This window comes from Solea solea, chromosome 12 (genome assembly GCF_958295425.1).
Source record: "Solea solea chromosome 12, fSolSol10.1, whole genome shotgun sequence".
Classification (NCBI taxonomy): Eukaryota; Metazoa; Chordata; class Actinopteri; order Pleuronectiformes; family Soleidae; genus Solea; species Solea solea.
In genome coordinates, this window is record NC_081145.1 from 25478279 (window position 1) to 25502691 (window position 24413).

General features: G+C 39.4%; 1 protein-coding gene across 1 annotated transcript in view; it reads left to right on the forward strand.

Moving 5' to 3' along the window:
* Positions 1-22892, forward strand: part of ranbp10 (RAN binding protein 10) — a 32430-nt gene extending 9538 nt beyond the window's left edge. The window contains exons 2-15 of the mRNA XM_058644713.1: positions 1567-1678; positions 4651-4703; positions 12782-12949; positions 13058-13080; positions 13622-13806; positions 14367-14479; positions 14687-14795; positions 15598-15746; positions 16338-16542; positions 16719-16858; positions 17606-17754; positions 19757-19868; positions 20225-20366; positions 20970-22892. Coding sequence (XP_058500696.1) covers positions 1567-1678; positions 4651-4703; positions 12782-12949; positions 13058-13080; positions 13622-13806; positions 14367-14479; positions 14687-14795; positions 15598-15746; positions 16338-16542; positions 16719-16858; positions 17606-17754; positions 19757-19868; positions 20225-20355 — 1649 coding nt within the window. The 3' untranslated portion in view covers positions 20356-20366; positions 20970-22892. The remainder of the gene's footprint in view (positions 1-1566; positions 1679-4650; positions 4704-12781; positions 12950-13057; positions 13081-13621; positions 13807-14366; positions 14480-14686; positions 14796-15597; positions 15747-16337; positions 16543-16718; positions 16859-17605; positions 17755-19756; positions 19869-20224; positions 20367-20969) is intronic.
* The last annotated feature ends 1521 nt before the right edge of the window (positions 22893-24413 follow it).

Consider the following 24413-nt stretch of genomic DNA (forward strand, 5'->3'; position numbering starts at 1 on the left):
GGTGTATGTTTTAATTGATGTACCAAACATCTTTTGGAAAAGATTTGTTCACCAATTCAGAATGATGTTAGGATTTTGCAGATGTGACTGTAAATTAGTTTACACTAAATTTACACTAAATTAGTGTAAATTTGCTCTTGTCATGATTTATATTTTGACTTTTGGCCACAATAGTTTAAAAATAACACAGCACCAGAAGCTCCACATAATCCAAAGCAAGTGAATGAGTGAATGTTTCGCCTCTGGCGTGTTGAAGCCAGGCACCATCCGCCTGACCTGGATCCTCTTGAGATTCTCCTGCTTGTTGTGAGTGTGTCTCACCCAGAAAATCCCCTGCTGTGTTCAACGTTTTTTTTTTTGAACTGCAACCTCCGGAGAATGTCCAAACCCAGAGATCTCTGGACATTATCCAGAGTCCATGTCGAAGAACTGGCTTATTTCACCTTGAAACAATCACCTAATGTGCTCAATTATTTTGTGCAGACTATATTAGGGCTGCAACTAATGGTGATTTTTCCATAATCACTTAATCTGTTGATTGTTATTATTTTCCATAAAATGTTGAAAAATGAGAGCTTATTTTAATTATTAAACACTTAAACTGATTCATAATTTTTCAAAATAAGTGATAATTCAATAAGTGATTAGTAAAGATTGAATGTGTTCTGTCTATTACAACTTCTGGACCAGACTCACATGAAAGAAGCTGCAGGTCATGGTTAATTATAGAGTAAAATGCCAAGCTCACTTTCAGTCCAGCAGCATTTTTGATCATAGTGACTGTCTGTGATGTATGTTAGTGACACACACACACGCACACACAGAGCCTGGAGGTGTCTGCTGACAGCCAGCTGCTTCGTTTAAGGTTACAGCCTATCTACGTTTCATACACACACACACAAACACATACAGATAGACAGAGAGAGAGCACACAATGACTCGTTGTGTCATGACGGGTGAACTCGGTGGTGTGATTGCATGCAACTGATAGGGATGCACATGCTTACTGTAGAGGCCGGATTGCATAATACACTGCTGAACACACGCATTCATGTGTCTCTCAGGACCCGTGGGGTTGCATAAGCAGCCATCTGAATCTAGAATGACAGACAGTAAAGTGTGTTGAGCCTGAACGGGATTCGTCCGGACCCATAACATGAGTGCACTGGGTTGGTGACCATAAATGTTGGTATTAGGGCTTAATCAATTTTCTGATTCATAGTTTTTTTATTATTATTATTTTGGAGGAGCTGAAATTGATTCATAAAATCCTTGGGCTGACCTTTTAATCAATGCCATTTCCCAAATCCTCTGTACGAATGTTTCAAGACTATCAACATCACATGAGACTTGACAGCGATGGTCTTGTGTAATGTTATTCAAAAGCTCCATTTACTGGTTCAAACTTGAAATGAAAGGCACAATGAAGCATTTTCAAGATGTGTGAAAGACGCATTTTAATGTTGTGAAGCTACACAGAAACTTTAATCCTTATATAAAATTGTGTATTGTGTGTGTATATACTGTATATATAAATATGATGACACTGTATTTCCTCTTTTCTAGGACACGGTAAGAACCACAAGGACGCAGCATCAGTGCGAGCCACACACCCAATACCTGCTGCATGTGGGATCTACTACTTTGAAGTCAAGATTGTCAGCAAAGGTCGAGATGGGTAAGCACAAAGGAAACACTTTCTAGCCTTGGATTACAGTCAGTATTTCTCTCACGACTTTGTCAAAGTGTCTGTGTTCTATGGAAGGATCTGAATAACAGTTTTCTGTGAACACATTGAAATGGAATGGAATAATACAGAACATGAAATTAACGACATGTGAAAATGATCTTGGTGTACCACAAGGTTCAGTGTTGGGACCGCTGTTATTTAGTCTTTAAGTAAACAATCTGTCAAGTCTGCCAAATGTATACTGATGCTGTTTTGTATGTACACACAAAAGACAAAAACCACAGCTGTCATGAGGAATGTATGTAACTGGTTGGAGAATGTGCCTAAGACTGTTTGTATGTATGTTTCAAAAAGGGCACCCCAAAATTCTGGTGTGGGGGAAAAAAGCTTTAAGTAGTTAATGAATTTAAATACTCACATGTGATTTTTGACTCACAAAGAAAAACATGAATAGCATGAAATTTAACCTATCCAATTTCAACTTTTGAGGAAATTAGGCTATATTTTAATGCAATGATCAGAGTCACTGGAAAATCAAAGCTGCTATCACAATTCTGCATGATCCGTAAATTAAATAAAGTTATTGCTCTTATGTTTTGCTTTAGTTATCTAACTTATTTATTTGGGACCATCAACCTGTCCAAAAGAAGAAAAGATAGAAATTAGCCTTTGGTATAATCTTGTATGTTAGAGTTTTGGTTTTATTGATCATTGATAGACGTTAATCCCTGACTGAAATAAATAAACTGCAAACAGTTTTCTCAACTGTTACCGACCTTTGGCAAAGAAAATTCAAAAATTAATGGTGCAGAAAACGAATAAAGATAGTTTGCCACTTTCTCAAAGTGCTATACAGCGAACGTAACACCACATAACTACCCCTTGGCTGAGATGGCATTGTATATCAGCACCGGTGACATTTGTATTGCCTCACAAGGTGTTCAGAGTCCTGCCTTTCCAAACCAAAACGCTCTTCCATCCTTCCAAAATAAAAGGTTTGGGTAGCTTGATACACCATGAACACTGCCTGTTGTAGTTCTAGTTCTAAGGAATAATAAAGGAGTGTCTGTGTAACCACTTTAGTGCTCTGGGTCTATTCAAAATTACACCAGCATTAATAATGTAGTGCAATTACTGGACATTGCATGGATCAACACTTTATTAACTCGTATTTAAAGCTCCAGCGTGTAACTTAAGTTGCCCCTTGAGGGATTCTGATTGCTTGCTAAAACACTGCTGTGTGACGTAGGTGATCGAGGTGGTATGACAGGAAAAACTACCATGATAGTCAACTACAAGCACATAAATTGTTTGAGTATTTCTTCAGTGAATCACTCAGACTGGGCAATGAACTCAATTCACACCCTCAAATTGTTATTATTTTTAATTTTTGGACATTGGAAACCGTAACTTAGCTACAGGCGCTGGTCGAAGTTTTTGCCAAATACAAATATTGATGATTATATTTACCATTAGTGATTTAAATCTGCCCGTTTAAAACTTTGTAATGAATCATGCTGTCACGTTAAGTTTAGTAATGAGGCTAACAAGCTGCTTATGAGCAGGCGGAGGCTAGTTAGCGTTGTACACATAGAAAGGAGTGGTTTAAATAGCAGTAGTTGTCTCTCTGTAATTGGCTGAATGACAGCCAAAACACACAAGTAGTCTTGTTAGCTTAGCTGTCACGCTATGAAGGGGAACACTAGAGTTGCTCAGCGCATCAAATTTCGCATCTATCTAAGTATGGAAACAAAACAAAAGAAAATACCTTAAGGTGTTTTGAACTGTGGTTGTAAAAAAGGCATTGACATAGTCTGACATGGCTTGCTCTCGGTGAACACATGATTGAGCTACTTACCCACAAGGCTCACCTAATAATAGTCCATGTTGTAGTTTAATGAGGTTCACCTATGTCCAACAACGACAAGACTTAAAAGTTTAGTGAACTTTACAGCTTTAAGTGTGGGAAAGGAGGATTGCTTCTCTGCTAGCTAACTAGAACACGACACTGAACTGCCATAGTCTGCTCTATATCTGCAAAGCATTTTGGGAAATGCAGTCCTTCAATACACAGACACTTAAAGCTTCTGGCCTGTAAATATAGTTCTCAATATGCAAACTTAATATGAAATATCAAACGAAATATAGTTAATATATCACCCATGAACTGCTTTATGTCAAGTATTAACATTCTCTACTTAAAGTAAATTCACAGTCTGTGTTATGTTTAGGAATGTGTTTGGCTCTTTATCTTGCTGTAAGACAGCCTTTTCCAACAGGAAGCTGGGGTTTGGGATACTCTCTCTCCCGGCACCAGAGTTTATAGAACGTATCAAAACTTAATCCAGAGCTTTATCTGAGTATTTATAAAGTTAACATGAACACGCCAAACTGTCTAGAGTACTTAAGAAGTGGGAAGGAGCTGAGACTCCTTAGGCCTTATCATCCTCATGAAAACAGACCTTTCCCTCAACAATTTTTTCCTCTTTCATTCCTTAAAAGTTTTCCGTAAACAGTGCATTGTTTCAAAACATGTCTTCGTACGGACAACCCCCCGTGCTGTGTACAAACTATGAGGCTATAGTTTGTACCCAAATTTGTACATTGGCTGTATACACGAAAAATCAAGAGTGTTCTTATGAGATTCTTTTCACTATGGGACCTGCTTTTCAAAAACAGGGCTCCCAAAGCACTGATTCCATGTAAATAACCCCATTGAAATCCTGGTGCCGGTCAGTTTATACCGTCATATGTTAATATAAAGTTGTAATTTTGTATACATTTAGTATTCTTTTTTCTTTTCTATTTTATTCTAGTCTACCTTTTAATGTAGAGTATATTCTAATGTTTTGTGCCAGATGTAGCAGAGTAATTTCACAGTCCTCTGGGATCACTAAAGTACATCTGTCCATGCAAAGCCTTCAAAAGTGTCATTTTGTTTGTCTCCTGTGTGTTTGCAGGTACATGGGTATTGGACTGTCAGCACAGGGTGTCAACATGAACAGACTGCCTGGTGAGTATCTTGTGCGGTGATGTTACAACAACACAGTGAAGGAGGATGACATTTGTTTTATCCGTCAGTGCTGAATCTCTAATGTGAGGGTGTTTACGCTTGCTGTCAAGGTGGCTTCACAGTATAATTCTGTAGTTGAAGCAATTAGCGAGATGGGGTGAAGAAGAATAAGGATGCTCAAGGTCAGAGCACATAATCACATAATCACATCACGTCAATACCCAGCAGTAACATTGGTTTGCTGGTTTGGGGCCAGACTTTCCACCACTTTGTAGGAGTGATGTGGTGTCAGTCCATACTGATTCTTGTTTCTTGATGAATGGATTAGACGTTTCCCAAACCTCAAAATTATGATGTCAAATGTCTTTGTTAGTCCACAAACCAAAATTGTTTGTCAGTGAAGGTCCTCAGTCATCCAGGTCATCAACTGAAGTTTAGTTTTAATGTTTTTTTTGTAATACGTAGCTAAGAAACCAGAAAATATTCACATTTCAGGAGCTGAAAAATCAAAAAAAATCAAAAAACAAAAAAATCTATCTCAATCCAATCCAATCCAATCCAAATAGTTGGTGATTAATTTAGCAATCGATTAATATTTGGTTAAACGATTAGTTGTACAAAAGTGGTATGAAGCCTTCCCTACCACTTAGCTGATCACAACATTTTGCAAAATGAATGGTGGTTGTTGTTGTTGTTGTTGTTGTTATTTTTATAATGGCTAAATATCACTCGCCCTTCCCTTCCAAGTGTGTTTGAGAACATGTAGCCTTCAGTAAGCATTTAGGCTGCAATGATTAATCGATGATTGATTGATTATTAAATTAAACTCCAACTATTTTGATAATCATTTAATTGGTTTGAGCATTTGTGGTTTTTTTTAATAATTAAAACAAGTTCTCAGAGTTTTCTGCTTCTTAAATGTGAATATTTTCTGGTTTCTTTGCTCCATTTATCAAAGAAATCAATAAAACGGAATCATTTTTGGTTGTGGACAAACAAACACATTTGAGAATGCCATCATTACTTCCTTATACGTAAGTAATTATTTGAGAAAATAATCACTATAAAGATGTTCAGTTTGTCCATTGTGGGCTATTGTAAAAACACAAAATGGCGGCCCCTGTAAAAATGATTGCCAAATGACAATAATTTCACCTGAATTTTGAACACGAGACCTTTTAAGCATCTTTTTAGCAGCAAGCAAAAACTTGACCCTTAACATGGTTTTATCACTTTTTGGCTTATAGCTCCAGCTCTCTGACCTGAGTCGCTCAGATTACAATCAACCCCTGATAGAGCTGTGAATGTGTTCGGCTTAATATCACAATATGGAGGTTGCGGTGATTAGAAGCAACTGGTCCATTGTTTTCATTCCAACAACCGTGATCATTTTTGGAGTTGGAGGCATGACGTGAAGGGCCAGATTAATGGAATAAAGAAAGTGACAGGAAATGGATTATGTATGGTATATCAGTGAACTCACAGCTGGCAGTTTTCCAACCTCTGCGAGATTATTTGGAGATGAAAGCAGGAGATGATGACATGTGGCCTCGCATGTGGTTTTTGGATTTTGGTGGGAGCAGTTTTGACAGCTGCAGAAAGAGAACATGTCAGGACATGTACTGTGCATGTGAATGTGCTGTTCCTGAGTCTCCGCTCAATTACACACATTTAAATGTGTCTTGTGCTGTGAACATGCGTTGTTGTTTGCAGTATCGTGTGAATGTTACACCCTCGGTGGATTAGAGGTCTACATCTGTAGCAGTATTTTTGTTTATTTTGACTAAGGCTATGATGTGTTTTCACCATCAAATCTAACCCCGAACACTAACCAGGTGCTTTTTTTTGTGCCCGCCTCTAACCACATCCTTCACCCTTGCTTCCGAATGTCTAACAAAAGCACCTCAAGCAGCTTAATGACATCATAACTTCACTTTGTTTCAGAAAATATGCTCCTTACAAACAGGGAATGAACAGGAATAAACTGGAAATTTTGCATTTCCAGAGACCTAACCCATAGTTTGTGTACGTATGAATGATGAAAGGACAAACGCACAGAAAAAAACAAAACATTAATGTGTGGACCTGGCCTTTGGGTCACAATTTATAACATAAAGAGAGGGGATAATTCATTCTCCCTTCTTTGTCCTCCACTGTTATTCTTCCCGTGTCACTGTTATCTTTCTTCTTGTGCCCTCTGCCCCTGACTCACCACATCTATTTAGGCCCGGACACACGTCAATACACACAGTGACATCGGTGAATGGTTCAGCAATCCCCGATGATGACATACAAGGAAGCGTAGTAGCCAGAAAGAGCCATAAAGCAGCCCAGAGCCTGGCTTAAGCCCACTTGCCTTTTAACTAACCAATCACAGCTCCGCTCTGCTGCTGTGACCAATCACACTGTTAAGTTTTCCAGTCCTGTCTGGTGACCTGCTCATTGACCAGTCAAGAGCTGTCCGGTGACCTCGGCTTGTGGAATGCTGTCGAAACTGATGCAGCAAGTTCAGCGTACTGCATCCACACGCACACACACACACACACACACACACACACACACACACACACACACACACACACACACACACACACACACACACACACACACGGCTATCCTTTAAAGGACACTGCAATGACTTCCATTCATTTAGACAGACTAAACAAAGCATAATCCCTGTCCTTAACTGTAACCAGCTAATGTCTAACCCTAATCACAATCCAAATATTGGCATTATACATAACCAGTTTCTCAGAAATTAGGTTCTGCTGTATTGTGACCTGGTTTTGGTTTCCGTGAGGACTACTGGTCCTGACAAGGTCAGAAAAAGTTCCTAAAGAGGTCACAAGTACAAGTGAACACACACACACACAGAGATCATTCGCTCCCCTCTCTTCCAGTTCCACTCGTGTCAAATGTCACACAAAGGGGTGGAACAGCGTGGAAAGAGTGTTGCGTGAACACCGACATGTTTTCCGTACCTGCTGACACATTAGTTATGAAAATATTTTTGGTTGCTAGGACTCCACTACAGACTGTCCGTGGCCGTGGTAGACTGACTTAATGTGTTTGTGTGCCAGTGTTTGTTCTGAATTCTTTGTGTGTGCGTACGTACAAACGTGCGTGTGTGTGTCCTCACTCTTATGTTCATTAGCACGTGTGAAGTGTCATACACTGTGTAATACATGCGATATTCAGTAACATTTTTAAATATTTTGAGTCTGATATAACATGCAATAAATCAGAATCCAATTATTGACAATATACATATATACAAGGAATTTGTCTCACTTGCCTGTACAAATAGAGACAGAATTAACAACTTATGTGGTCATGGGTCACGACTGATAAAGTATGAGGGGAGATTTCAGTAAAATTGTGATAGGCTGCCATATTTTAGAAAATATTAAAAACAAAACAAAAACAATTATTAAATAATAATTAAATAATAATTAAATAATTAAAACAAACTTTTCAGCTTCTCATATCTGAATATTTTCTGGTTTCTTTGTGACTGTGTCTGGTGGACTAAAAAAATCTATTTTTTATACTAATCCAAAAAAAGTAACCTTTTTATTTGTAACATAAGTTAAACAAATACTGTATATACTCAAAAAATATATAAAGATACTTGGTGTTCAAATGTGATATCACCATGCAAAATATTGCAATATTTCAAATATTGATTTTTCAAATTCAATTATAAATATATATTACATATGTGTATATATGTATGTATGTATGTATGTATGTATATGTGCATACTGCATGTATGTACTGTATATGTGTATATATGTATACACGTATGTGTGTGTGTATATGTATACATGTATGCATGTGTACACACACACACACACACACACATATGCATACATACATAGAGTGTACGTGAGTGTGATTGTGTGTGTGTGTGTTTGTATGTGTGTGTCTCTTAATAGTTCAGTGTTGTCCACTGCTGACCTCTGTGTCTGATCCTGCTGTGGATGCCTGCCCATTTCATTAGCATGTTGGAGCAGTGAGCCTGGCTTTAGAGGCAATATCCCTGTCAGCAGATTAATCTAATACCTCACCACACACACACACACACACACACAAACTGACACGTAGAAGTTTATACACATGTACACAAAAAGAAGGCATGATGGACCGTCAGGGAACAGTATGCACTCCAGTCCATTCCAAATGAGAAACACACCACAGCCGCTTGTGATAAAAATACTCATCCACACGTTTGGCCTTGGGTTAATGCGTTCATATACACTCATAAACATATAAACAAGTACACATTACAATGTCTCTGCTCACCCATGACCTACTTCCACAAACTCCACTTTGCTTTTTTTGGCAAAGGTGGAGCAGCTGTGATTGAGGCGAGACGCTGACAGAGCAGCAGTGCAGTGAGCTGAAGCTGAGCGCTGTTGTCCACTTCAGGCTCTTTTCACGAGGAGGAATTCCTGCAAAACACCACAAGTATAGAACCTGAGGCTCAGCGGGCCGGTCGTCCAAATCGCTGCCAGAGAGGCGGTGAGACTACAAGTGGACTTAATTATACTGTACGCAGGGGTGGGGGGGGAACTTAAGGTTTGCAGAATCACACAGGATCACATGAGAAGTCAGGAAGTAGCAAAATAAAAAGATAGAATAAAAATCAGTGTCACGTGATAAGGGTTAGACTGAGGTCACCCTTACATTACAGTGAGTGGAGTCACTCTGAGTGAAACTTGTGCTGCTATTATAGGGTGGGAGAAAAATACAGTGATACAGGGAAATATCGCGATATTATATCGCTTTTGAGACACCAAGTAACGTAATGTTATTGTACGTTGGGCTGTAACGAACTGTTAATACCTTAATTCCATAAAATATCAGAAAATGTTGATTTTTGTCAAATGTCTTGTTTTTTCCACAAACCAAAATCATTTCTTTGTTGTATGGAGCAAAGAAACCAGAAAATATTCACATTTTAGAAGCTGAAAAATCAGAGAAACTTAATTTAATTTAGTAACTTAACTTAATTCTTTAAAATAAACACTCAAACTGATTAATTGATGATCAAAATAGTTCGAGTCAGTGTTTTAGCCCTAATTGTATGCATGTAATTGCACTGAAGGACAGCCGTAAAATGTAGATTGAGACAGTGGTTCAATAAATTCAGTTACTGAGGATTTATTATGATCATGATTGAAACAATTATTCGATTAATCGATTATTAAATCAGCTATTATAATCAGATTTGAGTGAACTTTAAAGAATTAAAACAAGTTCTCTGAATTTAATATTTTCTGGTTTCTTTGCTTTTGTGAACAAAACATCATCATTTTTATGGGCCAAATAATCTCTCATTTAATCGATTATGAAAGTAATTGTTAGTTGCAGCCCTAGTTTTGATTAAACACTCATATTCTATCAGATGGAAGTAAAAAGAAAATTGGCTTAAGAAATCCACATCCACCGCAGAGACGTGCATATCTGTTGACCTCTGGTCGCGACACACAGACACACAGACACACAGACCCCTCTCCAGCGTCAATCTCTGATGTTGGCACTTGTGCTGTAAAGGAATCTCGCTGCAGAGCCCAGTCCCGTTGTCTGCTCCTGTTTTGTCTTTGCAGTCCAGTCGTCTCTTATTACCGGACAGCATGAAGCAGCCAGTTTGGCCTTACTAACCCTCCGTTCTCTAAAAATCTGCTTTGTTTTCCGGATGTTTTTGTCGGAGCGACGTTTGACTGATCAGAGATTTGGTGTTGTTAGGGAATCTGTCCTGTGAGGCAAATGCAGGGATTGATTTACAGCCTCTTTAAAGAGTGGCAGTTAAATATACAGAGGTGGTTTGAGGTCAGATGACAGTGACTGCATGTGTGCACAGGGGCTTCTTTCTCTTTGTCAGTGGTTACAGTGAATCTCTGGCACAATCACATCATCTTTAAAGGGTTTGAGGATGTTCTTTTCTATGAGCTTGATGATGACGTCATGTGAAAATGTTTTTAATTTCTTACCAATAGCCTAGGAAGATTCCCAGGAATAAATATTGCAGTAAGCAAATGTAAGTATATACTGTTTATTTAACTGCAGTAGAAGTGAAAGACACAATGACATTAAATAGTGTGAAAACTTTATATGCATTTAAAGTTTCACTTGAAGTGATGGTTCAAGTTTTCTGCCACTGACCGCGAGAGCTGGGATTTATGGCTCTTTGAAGGGAGCCGGAATCTCGAGGAGCCGTTCCTTTCAAAGAGCCGTTCAAAAGATTTGGATCAGAATGATTGAAACTTAGTAAGTTATTCTGAAATATTGATTATATTTTCATTTGGCTCGTGTCTTCGTTGTAAACCTTCCATAAGGTGGCGCCACATACCCATGCTTTGACAGTGAGATCACTATTTTGGCTTTTCCCCTCACATTAAAAAAAACAGATAATTTAAACATGTAACATAACGCCAAAGTCAGCACTGCGCACACTGGTGACCTTAGTACTTCACTTGTCAAATTTGACATTCTCTAAGTCAACCGTTGGACATTTATACAATTAACAGACAAAATGTTCCTTAAATTGATGGAGAGATGTTACATTTATAGAGAAACCAGAGCCTATTTTATGCAACACTAGTTTTAATTTTAAACTCACGTTACTTGAGCAGTAAATGTACATTTACATAATCATGTAGTACAGTATCACAAAAGTACATGAAAGCACTTTGAACATACGTGTAGAAGGTTCACAAACGGACCTTGTTTCCTTTGAAACGGCCGCGAACCGTAATATATTAACTCTAAGAGACTTGATGGGCCTTTTCCACGGAGGACAGTGAGACATGTCACAGTACATAAAGCACAAAGTGTAAAAATGAAACTAACGACGTGTGAGCCTCAGTTTCACATTCCCGATCGTCTTCGGGCTGCTTCCCTTCTCTTATTAGCGATCATTTGTACCAAATAAACTTTGACAGGATATTATTTCTTAAACTGTGGTACGTGTATGTGATCAGAGTGGAGCTGAGGAATTTTGACCGATGAAACAAATAACAATAAATCAACCTTATCTCTCGCTCCATCTTAATCTAATCTGACTATACCAGTATGTGAAGTATATGTGAGGAAGAGTAGGATGATGAGAGAACGTAAAAAGTCTGTAGCTGACTTTACTCGACCTATTTCCACCACTGTATTTTAATGTTGGAGATAATGGTGTTACTCCGAGAGCTCAGTATTGTCTCTGGTGGTACTTTGGTATAAAAAGTTTGACAACCACTGTTGTAGTAAATTGATTTCCACTGACTGAATAAAGTAGAAAATGTCGCAACAAAGTGGCGTCATTATTTCACCACAGTCAACACCATTCAGACCGTTTAACTCGCAACGCAGCTTTTGACCAAAACTATCAAACCTACAAAAGATAATAGGTGTGCAATAATAGCCTCCATCTCGCCTGTGTTTACATGTTCAGTCTGCATTTACACTGTATTTTCACGTTGGGGATAATGGTGTTACTCCCAGAGCTCAGTATTTTCTCAGGTGGTTCTTACTGGGTATAAAAAGACAAAAAATAAAATGGGAACATTTGAAAAAGTAGTTTAATGAGTAAATCATGACATGTTCCTGTTCACTGCTGCTGTTCCTGATGCCAGTGACTCACCAGTTTCTTCTCATAGACAAGTTCCTCCTGCTGGACATTCATGGCACTGCACTACATGCCAAACTGTCAAGGGAAGAGAGTGTGTGCGTGTGTATGTGAATTTTCACGAGACGCCCGGCAGGCAGTGGTAGTCAGATGGGAAAATCTGAGCAGGCAGAAGTCAATGAGTAACTGTCTCCATCTTCTTTCCCTCAGCAGTTAACAAGTGACCGCGAGCGCGTTACTTCACCTCACATGCTCCAGAATTAGAAGCAGTTCATGAACTGAGCTGCTCCCGCTTGAAGTGTCCAACTGAAAACAACAACAACAACAAACATTTATCATCCTCCTTTTCCACTGTCTGTGCTGAAGCATTTCACTAAACGACACTTTTTTATTTTTTATTATTCACAAGAGGTCAAGTATAAAATTAAACATTAATCCTAATCCGTTTGTGCTATTTCAGGCTGGGACAAGCACTCATACGGTTACCATGGAGACGACGGCCACTCCTTCTGCTCCTCCGGGACTGGCCAACCATACGGCCCGACATTCACCACAGGCGATGTGATTGGCTGCTGTGTTAACCTCATAAACAACACTTGCTTTTACACCAAAAATGGCATCAGTTTAGGTTGGTTAATGAACTATGCTGAATATATTTAGTTTTGTAGCTGTCAGGCATATATAGTATACGTATAATGAAGTTCATTTTCAACTATTTGTCCTTTTTTTCTTGTAGGTGTGGCCTTCACTGACCTCCCTGTAAGTAGCCATTTCCTCATTTCAGATTTTACGCAGCAAAACAAACCCCTATTTTTTAATGTTTGACAACAATTGTGTCCAAATAGCTGCCAATATACAGGAAAATAGCTTGGTATTATCATTATTATTATTATTATTATTATTGTTATATTATCAATATTGCTATGATTCCATGATACGTCTATTTTTTCATTAAGAAAACTTGTTTATAAAACACCCTGAAACATTAACCCCTACATTAAACAAAAAAGACACCCTTAATACCTGGATTTTTGTAATAAAGAGGTGAAAACAAGTTATTAAAAAAAAAAAATGTAAACATAATTGTTTAAATATTGGTCATGTTGGTAGAAATTTATAAAAATAAACAAAACACACATTTATCTGCTTTTATGAGAAGTCCTTGGTCAAACTAAACTAAACTAGCACGAGGAAAAGTCTGCAGTTCAGGAAGTCTTTGCGTATGTGAATTTCCTTTCTGAAGTGTATTGAAGGTCTCTGTATCTTTATTATTGACTGCTGAATGACTTTTCCTCTCCAGCCCAACCTGTATCCCACCGTGGGTCTCCAGACACCGGGCGAGATCGTAGACGCTAATTTCGGCCAGCAGCCGTTTGTGTTTGACATCGAGGACTACATGAGCGAGTGGCGAGCCAAGATCCACGGCATGATCGCCCGCTTCCCCATAGGAGAGCGTCTGGGAGAGTGGCAGTCTGTCCTGCAGAAGTAAGATTCACGACCTATCGTTTGGGATCAACATAAAAGCTTTGTGTTAAGGGAGAAGATTGGGTTAATTAAGTAATGTACATTATTTAGAGTATGTGATGGAAAAGCTGACCTTCTCCATCAGATTAGAATCAGATTCATTTAAGCATTTTTTTGAAAAGTTTCCATCACTATGTTTAAACACAGTAAATACAGAAGCTATAAGAATGTGAAATGTATTTTTTAGTAAACACAGTGTGATTTTGTGACTTTTGCACAATTATTGCTACTTTATATCGCTACTAAAAATGCCATATAAAATGAATCATAACTTTGACTCAATAACACATAACAATAACAAACACACACCCCCAGGATGTCCATATAAGGAGTTGTGTATTATTCCCACGGCAAATTACCATGGGTGCACCTGTGGTTAAACTGGAAACTGTTTGATGGAGATGTAATGTTGAAAACATAAATATCAAAGAAAAAGGACAAGGAAAACATGTATGTATGTACTTATACTTATTATACTTAATTATACATGGGTCTTTTTTCCCTCTGTGTATTGTCTTTAGTATGGTTTCCAGCTACCTGGTGCATCATGGGTACTGTGCCACCGCCACAGCTTTCGCCAGAGCCACAGAGACAACAATACAAGAGGACCAGATGTCTATTAAGAACAGACAGAGTGAGTGGCCAGACATATTGACAGCAGATACTGAGGGAGTGAGTGTGTGTGTGTTTATTCCTGGTGACCCGTGGCCTCGACGAAGGACACACTGGCCTCCATCAAATATGTGCAGTGGAAACTTTGGTTCCTTTCAATCAATATACTATAAATAGCATCTTGTTTCTTTTCTTTTCTTCTTTCTTTTTTTCTTCTTCTGTCTAATAGGAATACAAAAGCTGGTGCTGGCAGGACGGGTGGGCGAAGCCATAGAGGCTACACAGCAGCTTTATCCCAGCCTGTTAGAGCACAACCCCAACCTACTATTCATGTTAAAGTAAGTCAGCGGGTTCAGAGGATTTAGATCAGAAGCAGTGGAATGGAGATGTTCTCACACTGATACCAGTGCCAGAAATCCCTCCGATTATAGATCGATGAGTACATAAAACAAAGCAGTCATTTCCAGGCATTTTTTTGGGCCAAACATGTAATCGATTATTTGACAAATGAATCTGTGGATGAATCGATAATTAATTATTAGTTGCAGCCTTTTCATATCCATATACGGCTCAAAAATCTAACTAATCTACTGGACATCTCAGTAGTTGGTCTTATTACAGGATTTAGGTTCAGACAGTTTTATTGATCCCAGAAGGACTTACCCCCAATTACAATCACAACAATCAATATTATGTTATCTGTCAAAGCACGGAACAACAGAAGCCGGTGAAGAACACATGAATAGACAGATAAATTAGGTGCATGAGCAAACAGTTTGAAATATTGTTTTACTTAAATGAATCACGTAGAATCACTACATGTGTCATATGTGAAAAAGTATGTAATGCATACAATACAGATCTTTTTTAAACTTGAGCTGCACTTAACAGTTGTTAAGAGGAAGCTATACTTTTTTTAGTGTGTGAATTTGTGTTTTTTTCCCCCCAAAGTGACTGATGATCATTTAGGGTCAATAGGACACAGCTGTTCAAATACATTTGTTTGTTTTTAAATGCACTGGGACATAATCAATATTTAAACTTAAACTTAAGATGTCAGAAAATGAAAAACTGCTACTGGAACTTATTTTTTATATCCGAGTAATTGCCATTAAAACCCGCCTTCTCTGTCCTTTTTAGGTGTCGTCAGTTTGTGGAGATGGTGAACGGTACAGATAGTGAGGTTCGCTGCTTGACCATTCGCTCCCCAAAGTCACAGGACAGTTACCCCGGTTCCCCCAGCTTCAGCCCCCGTCACGGAGCCAGCAACACACACCTGCACACTGGAGGTACACACACAAGACAATGAGTGTCTCCGCCTCTCACTGAAGACTGAGTTTGATGATGTCAGGGAGCAGCAACATGGAAGAGCTGCAGTTCACTTCCTGATTAAGTGACCGATCCTCTCTTTGTATTCCATCTTTTTTAAGTTGCACATTCCACACTACGATCAGCCAAGTTTGTGATATGTTTTATTGCTCTTCTAAACACAGCTGCTTATTTCACAAACACACCTATTTCAGAGTAAAAGCATTTCCTGTTCCCTGATTCCATTAGTTTTCATCAACAAGGCTTTTATTGAGAAATATTTGCAGGACCAGGAGATATGCAGCTTCAAGCTGAAGAGTCCTGGCATTTTGTTGAGTACAGATAAGGATTTAGAGAATTTAAAAGCACATTAATTATGACAATTTTCAAAGCCAAACTCCATGAGAATCAAAGCAGCAGCTCCACAGAAGCTCAGAAGCATGGCTGAATGTACATTTTTATTGTCTTTGATATGAACATGCATTTCTGTTGATTTTAAAAGTCATTTTGGCTGATGTAATTACACTACTTAATGCAGAAATGTTACACATTTTTGCTTCCTCTCTGTCCAGGGGCCGACAGTCCCACCTGCAGTAACGGGGTGACTCCCACCAACAAGTCAAAGAGCCACGCCGGAAGCAGCAGCGTCAAATACCCCAGCGCGTCGTCCTCCGCCTCCTCCTCCACTTCCTCCTCCCCTTCTTCAGTCAACTACTCTGAATCCAACTCCTCTGACTCCACCAAGCCACACAGCAACAACAGCACCCAGGAAACCAGGTGAGACGCCCTGACGTCGGTCTGTAACACAGAGAACACAGAGTGTGGCTTTAATGCTCAGTTATACCTTTAACATGCCTGGGTTAGGGTTAGCTCATTTATTTGTGAGGGTAAGAGGGAAGCATTATGAGTATGAGGGTTCTCACTAAGCATTCTGTGTGTTTCGTGTGTGTCAGTGACAGTGAGATGGAAATAGAAGCAGAGCACTATACCAACGGGGTTGTTGAGGGCTCCTCAGCGCGGATTATGAACGGCACGTACAAACACGAAGAGATCCTCCAGCCGGACGACAACAGCATTGGCAATGGTGTCACAGGTATGTGCACACACACACACACACACGCACATACACACACAAGTTTGCGTAGTTATACTTCGTAAGACACTGCATCGACCTCCATTCATTTGGACAGCCTTAACAACGCTTTATAATAAAATAATAATAACTTAGATTTATAAACCTCCTTCCGTGAAAACCAAGGTCGCTGTCGTGTTATCCATAACCGGTTAATGCCTAACCCTTACCTTTACCTAACCACGATACAATTCAAATCTTAGCCCTAAACTTCACCAGTTCCACAAATGAGGCTTTAGGTCTCCATGAGGATTACTGGTCCTGACAAGTTCAGTGTATATGCCGGAAAAAGTCCTAAAGAGGTAACAGGGCTGTGCGTCTCATCTCATGATTCCTTTTCATTTATTTTAGTTCCATCCTCAGTTTTCTACATTCAGTCACATGGCTTTCACTTTATTGTGAATCAGTATAAGCAGATAAATATGAATTTCAATTTTTCTTTACAAATTAAGTTGAAAGGTTTCATCCAAAACTAAGGCAACCATGGCAGTCGAGCTGCAGCTTCTAGCAACTGCAAAATCAACAAGCTGTGATCGATGTCCCGTCACTTCATTGATGCAGAATTGTCCATGAATTGTCCCCTCCCTATGACTTCCTTCTTCCTTTTCACTTATGGTAAAACATCTTTGCTGTCTTATGTTTGCTCTCCAGTTTCTTATGTTCCTATTTGTGTGTGTGTGTGTGTGTGTGTGTGTGTGTGTCCGGCAGATGAGAGTTGTATTAATGGCAAACAGTTTTGCGGAGGGAACCAAGCGGCCACAGAGCGGATGATCCAGTTTGGACGGGAACTGCAGGCGCTCAGCGAACAGCTGTGCCGCGAATACGGCAAGAACGCCACGCACAAGAAGATGTTACAGGTACACACACACACATCTGCACATGCACACACACACACACACACACAGGCTTGACCCTAACAAACAGATGGGAGCCAGCAGATTAAAATGATGCCAGAATCAGGCTGAAGAGATTTCTTGTGATGGCACCAGTTCAAAGCCGTGGTCACTTAATTGTTTACATGTTGCAGGAACTGGAGCAGTGTGTGATTTGGACAGCGCTGCTGTGAAGATGAATCCATGATTCACCGTTGTGTAGCGAGAGGGAGCCGAGTATGAGCAGATGTGCCCACGTAATACTTATTAATACATTTGTTGATGTTGTTTTTTTAAACACCTTTCAAGACACGCAAGGACACTTTACAGGATAAGCATTTAAAAGCAGAGTAAAACAGCAGGAACACAATTGTGTTCCAAATTCTGGTCCATCATCAGTCAAGGCTCATTTAGAAAGGTGTGTGATTAGTTGGGATTTATAAGCTGTAGCGAGGTGAATTATCACAGGCATAATGAAAGAACATTCCAGATTGTAGGACCAGCAATGCTGAAGGCCCTGTCACCCGTAGCGCAGAGCCTGGAGGGGAGAATGCAGAAGAGGCGGGTGTAGTTGACAAAGATTTGAGAGTTACAGACATAATTCTTCTCAAGGATAATCTTCATAAACTAAACAGTGCTGTGTTTTTATTTCTGATGATCCTTTATTTCGTCAAAAATATCCTTGACACGCTCATGAAAGCGATGGAGACGCTCAGCGTGCTCCCATTTTGAGTCCCTGGAGAAAACTAAATAGCAAATGCATTATATAATGGAAACGTGTTGTTGTTGTTTGTGCAACTATGGGCAGTTTTTTCCTACTATCACACCATTTTGCACTAATTACATAATTGCAATAATTGCAAATACCACCATCGCAACAAAATACACCCTAAGGAAATGTCCACATTAGTTGGTGTTTTTTGTGACCACCAGAGGGCAGGAGACTCCAAACCAAGTGAAACTGTGCAATCCTGTCGTTGTTACCCATGAACGCACTCTGCACAGAGACACAGAGCAATCCTTCTCTTTAAGTCATAGTTCTGGTCACATGATTAAATTGTCTCTGGTTTCTCTCTGACTCCAGTTCTCGGTCATTTGATGCTGAATATAGTTTATTACCTGGAAACAGCTGCTTAGGGGTTTAAATACAGTACAATCAACTGCATTTAGCCCCTTTGTTGATTTTGAAATGTCAAATGACAGCGGTGGGACTCGGATAAGGGGGATGGAAAAGTCTGTTAAAATTGAAAACTGTAAAAAATGAATTCAAACTGATATTGATATATAACCGTTGCTTAAATGCTTAACTTCTGTCACCAGTTATGAAACAACACTTAAGTTCTGCCTCTAGAATCGACATGTGTTTTCAATAAAATAAATATTAAATCAATTATATATTTAGCAAAAAAACTAAACTTTGTCAAGTAAAAGTCCCGTTTTTGAGAATGTGTCATTTGTAATAGCTGACCAAGTAATAATCAAAAAGTTGCCAATGCTGGTTATTTAAAAACAGCAAATACCCGCTCAGTAAACCCAATAATTGGTCCACCTTTAGCTGTGTTTGTTCAAAGTCTTCAGTGATGCTATGCATTTAGTCGTGAGGATTTAAACAGATTCCTGAGGAGGCACAGAGCGATGCTCTGACTACGTTGACAATTTTCTGGATTAATGGAGTACTTGTTTGGTCCTTACAATGTCTGAAAATGTTAAAAAACGTTGTTTGCTGTGTCCAAAACTCTGAAATGATGATGTTCTCAAATGTCTTGTTTTTCTTGTTCACCAAACAAAAAATTATCGACTTTTAATGATTTTCTTTGTCAAACGGCTTGTTTTAAATATTAAAATGTTTTCATTGCAGCCTAATATGATCTACATTAAGATGCAAGGTTATTATGTAATCACTGCTCATTAACGGCAAAATCTGCTGCAGTCTGTGTCTTTACTGAACTGTGGTGTTGTATTTATGTTGGTTTGTGTTTGTGTGTAGGATGCATTCAGTCTGTTAGCGTACTCAGACCCGTGGAACTGCCCAGTTGGACAGCAGTTAGATCCCACGCAGAGAGAATCACTCTGCGCCGCACTCAACAGCGCCATACTGGGTAAAGATTACACACAGACGCACAGACACTAACATATGTTTCTTCAAACTACACCTGCAGGCTTTTAATAAACTGTATCAGAAAGGATCTGTGGCATATAATAATGTTCAAACCACACAGTGCCTTAGTGTAATGATATCAAGTTTATAACAAACTTTTCTTTGAGGCGCAAATCTAAACGGTAAAAAAAATCATGAGAATTCTCTGAGAATGTGAGAGAAAATACATCCCAAAAGAACAGCAGACACACAAATAGTGAGAAAACCAAAGCCATTATTCATATGGAGACATTTCTGATATACTGTGGCTCGGCTGTTGCGCCCCCTTGTGTCTGATTGTGTGTTTTTCTGCTCTAGAGTCGCAAAATCTGCCCAAGCAGCCTCCGCTGATGTTAGCGCTGGGTCAGGCCACAGAGTGCGTTCAGCTCATGGCCCGAGTCCGGTCCGGTTCTTGCTCTTTTGCCAGAGTAGACAACTTTTTGCACTAGCCCCAGTCCAGGTGAGTGAGACGCCGTCAAGCGCTGTGTTTCCATCGTGGTATGTTTCGGTTTGGTACGGTACAGTGCACTTTGGAATGTCTCAGTTGGCCAAACTGTATTTAAGTTAATTTGACAAAATTGTTGGCATTAATGTGTTAATCTCAATTATTTTTTAATCTTTTATTGTGTTTAACATTTTACTCGATTTAAATACACGGCATGAAACAGAGGAGGCAGCTAAACTGCAACTTTAAAAAAATAATAACATAAATCTATAAGGCAAGTCCATAAAGTAACTTTCTTTGCATTGATTTGATTCTCAATATGATGAAAATGCAGTTAATTCATTAAATTAAACTTTTTAAAGACGGCAAACTATTGTGACCCAAATCACAATATAAATAAATGTAACATATATATACACATGTACACAGCCTGATATCATTTTGATTTGATTTAAGCATGTTTTTTGTTTTTTGTTTTTTAAATGTTTAGACATAAATCCAAATGTGTTTTTTGGGACCTGTTGGATCCCAAACCCAGTTTGTGAACCACTGCTCTACTAAAACTGTAAATGCAAACCTGTCCTGTTTTTTAATCCCGCTACCTTCGTCTCTCCACAGGTTAATGTTAAGTAGCACTGAGAGAAGGCATGTCCAGCAGGTAGTTGTCATGGCGACGAAGGAAAGAGCATGCGTGTGATTGGTGAGTTTGGCTGTCCCGTCAGACCGAGTCAGCGGCACATGCAGAGCAGCAGAGGCGAGCAAAGAAGAGACAGAGAGAGAGAGAGAGAGAGGAAGGGAGGGAGAGAAGAAAGCTTCCTTTTTAATTTAGTATTATCAAACAAAGAAATGTGTGACACTATTTAAAGATATTGAATTATTATTCTGTTTATCTAGCCTTTTTTTTTTATTGACTTCTTTTCTTGTCAGTTTGTTGTGCTCATCCTGGACAAAACAAATGTAACCCCCTCCCAACTCCCTTTTTTTATTTTTCTTCCCTCTGTTTTAACGGGTGGAGTTGTGATTCCCTACAACCAGTATTTTACTCTTTACGCTGTTGTCGATCACCCCAATCACAGCTGGTAACTATGGCGACCCTCACGACTGCAGGTCAATTTCAACCTGAAATATATATCATCTTTAATAAGATGTAGAAGAGGGACATATGTCCAATTGGAGGTGCATCTATGTTTTGTTTTTTTAAGCGGGCGTGTAAACAAGTCGGCAGGCATGAAAAACACCTCTGATTGGCTGGAGCACACCGTTAGTGCTGGTCATGGCTGCTGCAGCACAGTCGTAAACACTGACACTGATGTAAAACTAAAGTGAGACCCAATTATTCCGGGAAATAAAAGTTTGGTTTTATCCCGTATCATAGTTACATGATGTTATTATGGATAAAATACTGAGAGGTAACAGGTGAGCAGCCAAAGAAGACATCACCTGTGTGTTAAGTGTAATTGAAGGAGGCTTTGTTGCCACCGACCAGGGAGAAAAGTCGATGGCAAGGTATTTCTGCTGTACCTACCATGCCATCGACCAATCAGTGATGTGACAGGAGTGGCACCCGCGACACCTGCCCTCAGAACTGAGCCTAACACTATTAGCGCGGTCACCGTATTGACGGCGTAAGAGGAAATCCATATCAAAGGCAGACTAACGAGCACAGTGAGAAGTGCAGCCACCACCCTGTGGGTCTCTGTCTTTACAAATTAAATCCAGTATCACCCACAGCCTGATGCTGTGCTCCTGCATGTTTGCTGCCACTGTGAGAACCGCCAGTCTTTCTTTAGTCTTGATTATGTTTGAAAACCAGTTCTGTTTAATGCCCTCCCCTTTCCCCCCCCACTCACAATCCGTAAATCATGAACTTAACCCATTGTTTTGCCCAGTTCTTGTATAGAAGGACACAGTCAAATCTGACTTATATAAGTAGCCCAAAGTCACGAGATTGTCTCAGAATGTTTTTTCGCCCTGTACAATAATGTGGTGGGAAAAGAGCATCTTTTTATCGTTCAGGTCTGCTGCTGTGGCCACTATGAGATTTGAAATGGAGGCGTCGCATTGCTTCAATACCGAGTCGGATCAGTAACCAACGAAACAACCAAACCCACCCAAATGACATATAACAGATTAAAGGTCTAATATGCAATACTTTCCCTGCCACTAAGGGTCACATTTGAATATGAATGTCCAAAACCAAAACAAACATGCAAGATAATGGACATGTTTGCATGATGTTACATACAGGGTTCCCACAGGTCCTTGAAATCCTTGAAAGGCTCTTACAAGTGTTTTCAGCTGTGTCAGCACATTCTCTCCTTGAATTAGAGGGAATTGGTCATGGAAAGTTCTTGAATTTGATGTCAACCAAGGTTTGGGAACCCTGTAAGTATTAATGAGGCCAGGAGGAGGGCTTATGTTGGATTTTTTGCGTATTTTAGTGCTCTTGTTGCTAAATGCTAAACCGATATTAATCCTATAGCATTTTAGCCCAAAAAATAAAACAAATCCAGCATATTTGCCGTCAGCTTGATGCTACGTACTGTCAATATTTATTTAATTCATAGTGTGAAACAGAGTGTTGCATATTGGACCTTTAATTAAATGAATAAAGTGACAGTTTGAATTGAATAAACTCAAACACTGATACTCTCACATTATCCAAGTTGGCTTTTGTATGTTAGTAGCTAACCTGTTAGCTAGCTAGCGAGCACATTTTGATTGAGTCAGCCAACTAATCACTGAAGTTACCCACGTACAGTAGCTAGCTAACTAGCTTGGTTAGCTAAGTACCACACGCGAGCCGGCCGACACCGTTTCTGGAAATGTTTCCCCACAGAAAGTCGTACAACTCTTTTTGTTTTTGTTGTGATCAGCAGGAGCTCTTTGGCAGTTTTGTTGAATTATTTCTTTTAAATATTAAATGTTTGAATCTTTATATCATCACCTGCTGTCTGTTTCTGATTCTGTAATCTGAACAGATTATGGTTTTGTGGCAAAATAACAAATCTGACTCTTGTATCACACACAGTAATCTCTACACAGGACTTACTTTTTACCAAATAGCAATGACTGAATGTTTTTTCTGACCTGTGGCAAACTGTTAGATTGGCTGCTTTGATGTGACCTCTGACCTTTGTGACTAATGGACCGACCGTGAGGTGTATATTTGAACAGATGGGAGAATTAAAACATAAAAAGGTCAAGAAGTGTGTTTACTGCAGATGTATGTATCGAGTGTTGGGTTAACAACAGTTTATGTGGTCTAACTTAAAGCTGTAGTATGTAACTTTTTAAATACAACCATGAGAAATGACAGATGTAGGCAAACAGGTGTGAGTTTGACAGGAAACACAAAGAAGACTCCACAGAGAATTTAGTTTCATCATATCGGCTTTTTATCCATGTGAAACCGCCATTTTTTTTCTTATTTTTTTTTTCTTAAATGGGTCCCATTAGTAAAACATCTCAAATCACTACTTATGTTTTTGTGTTTAAAATATGCAACTTTTTGTCATAGCCCCACCAAACCCACATACAGGCCCACAGCCATGAGTTGTCTTGGGGGTTTTCACAGGGTTCCCACGGATCCTTTTAAAGGACACTAAATAAACATGGGTCATTGGTCTCTCCCTTCCGTGATGCCTGGAAAATGCAAATTCCAAGATCTCTGACTCCCTCCATCCATCCATCATCAACCGCATATCGGAGATCGGGTCGTTGGGGTAGCAGCTTTAGTGGGCGGCCCCAGACTTCCCTGGTGCTGTCCACATTGTCCCAGCCCAGTGAGGAGATGGACTCTCTAAGTAAAGACCCCAGCCACTCTTTTGAGAAGACACATTTTGGCTTCTTGTACCCACGATCTCGTTCTACTCGTGCCCATAGGGCAAGAACCTGGACAGCAGATGTTAGCTCTGGGGACCTCTGGTTCACCAAAGAAAATGACAAACACTGTCCCACCCAAGATCCCAAGGACAGTCACTTGTCCAGTGTGCTGCAAATCAATGAAAGTGGACCCCACCATCTGAATCTGTGTCACCACATTCGGTCTATGAATTTGAG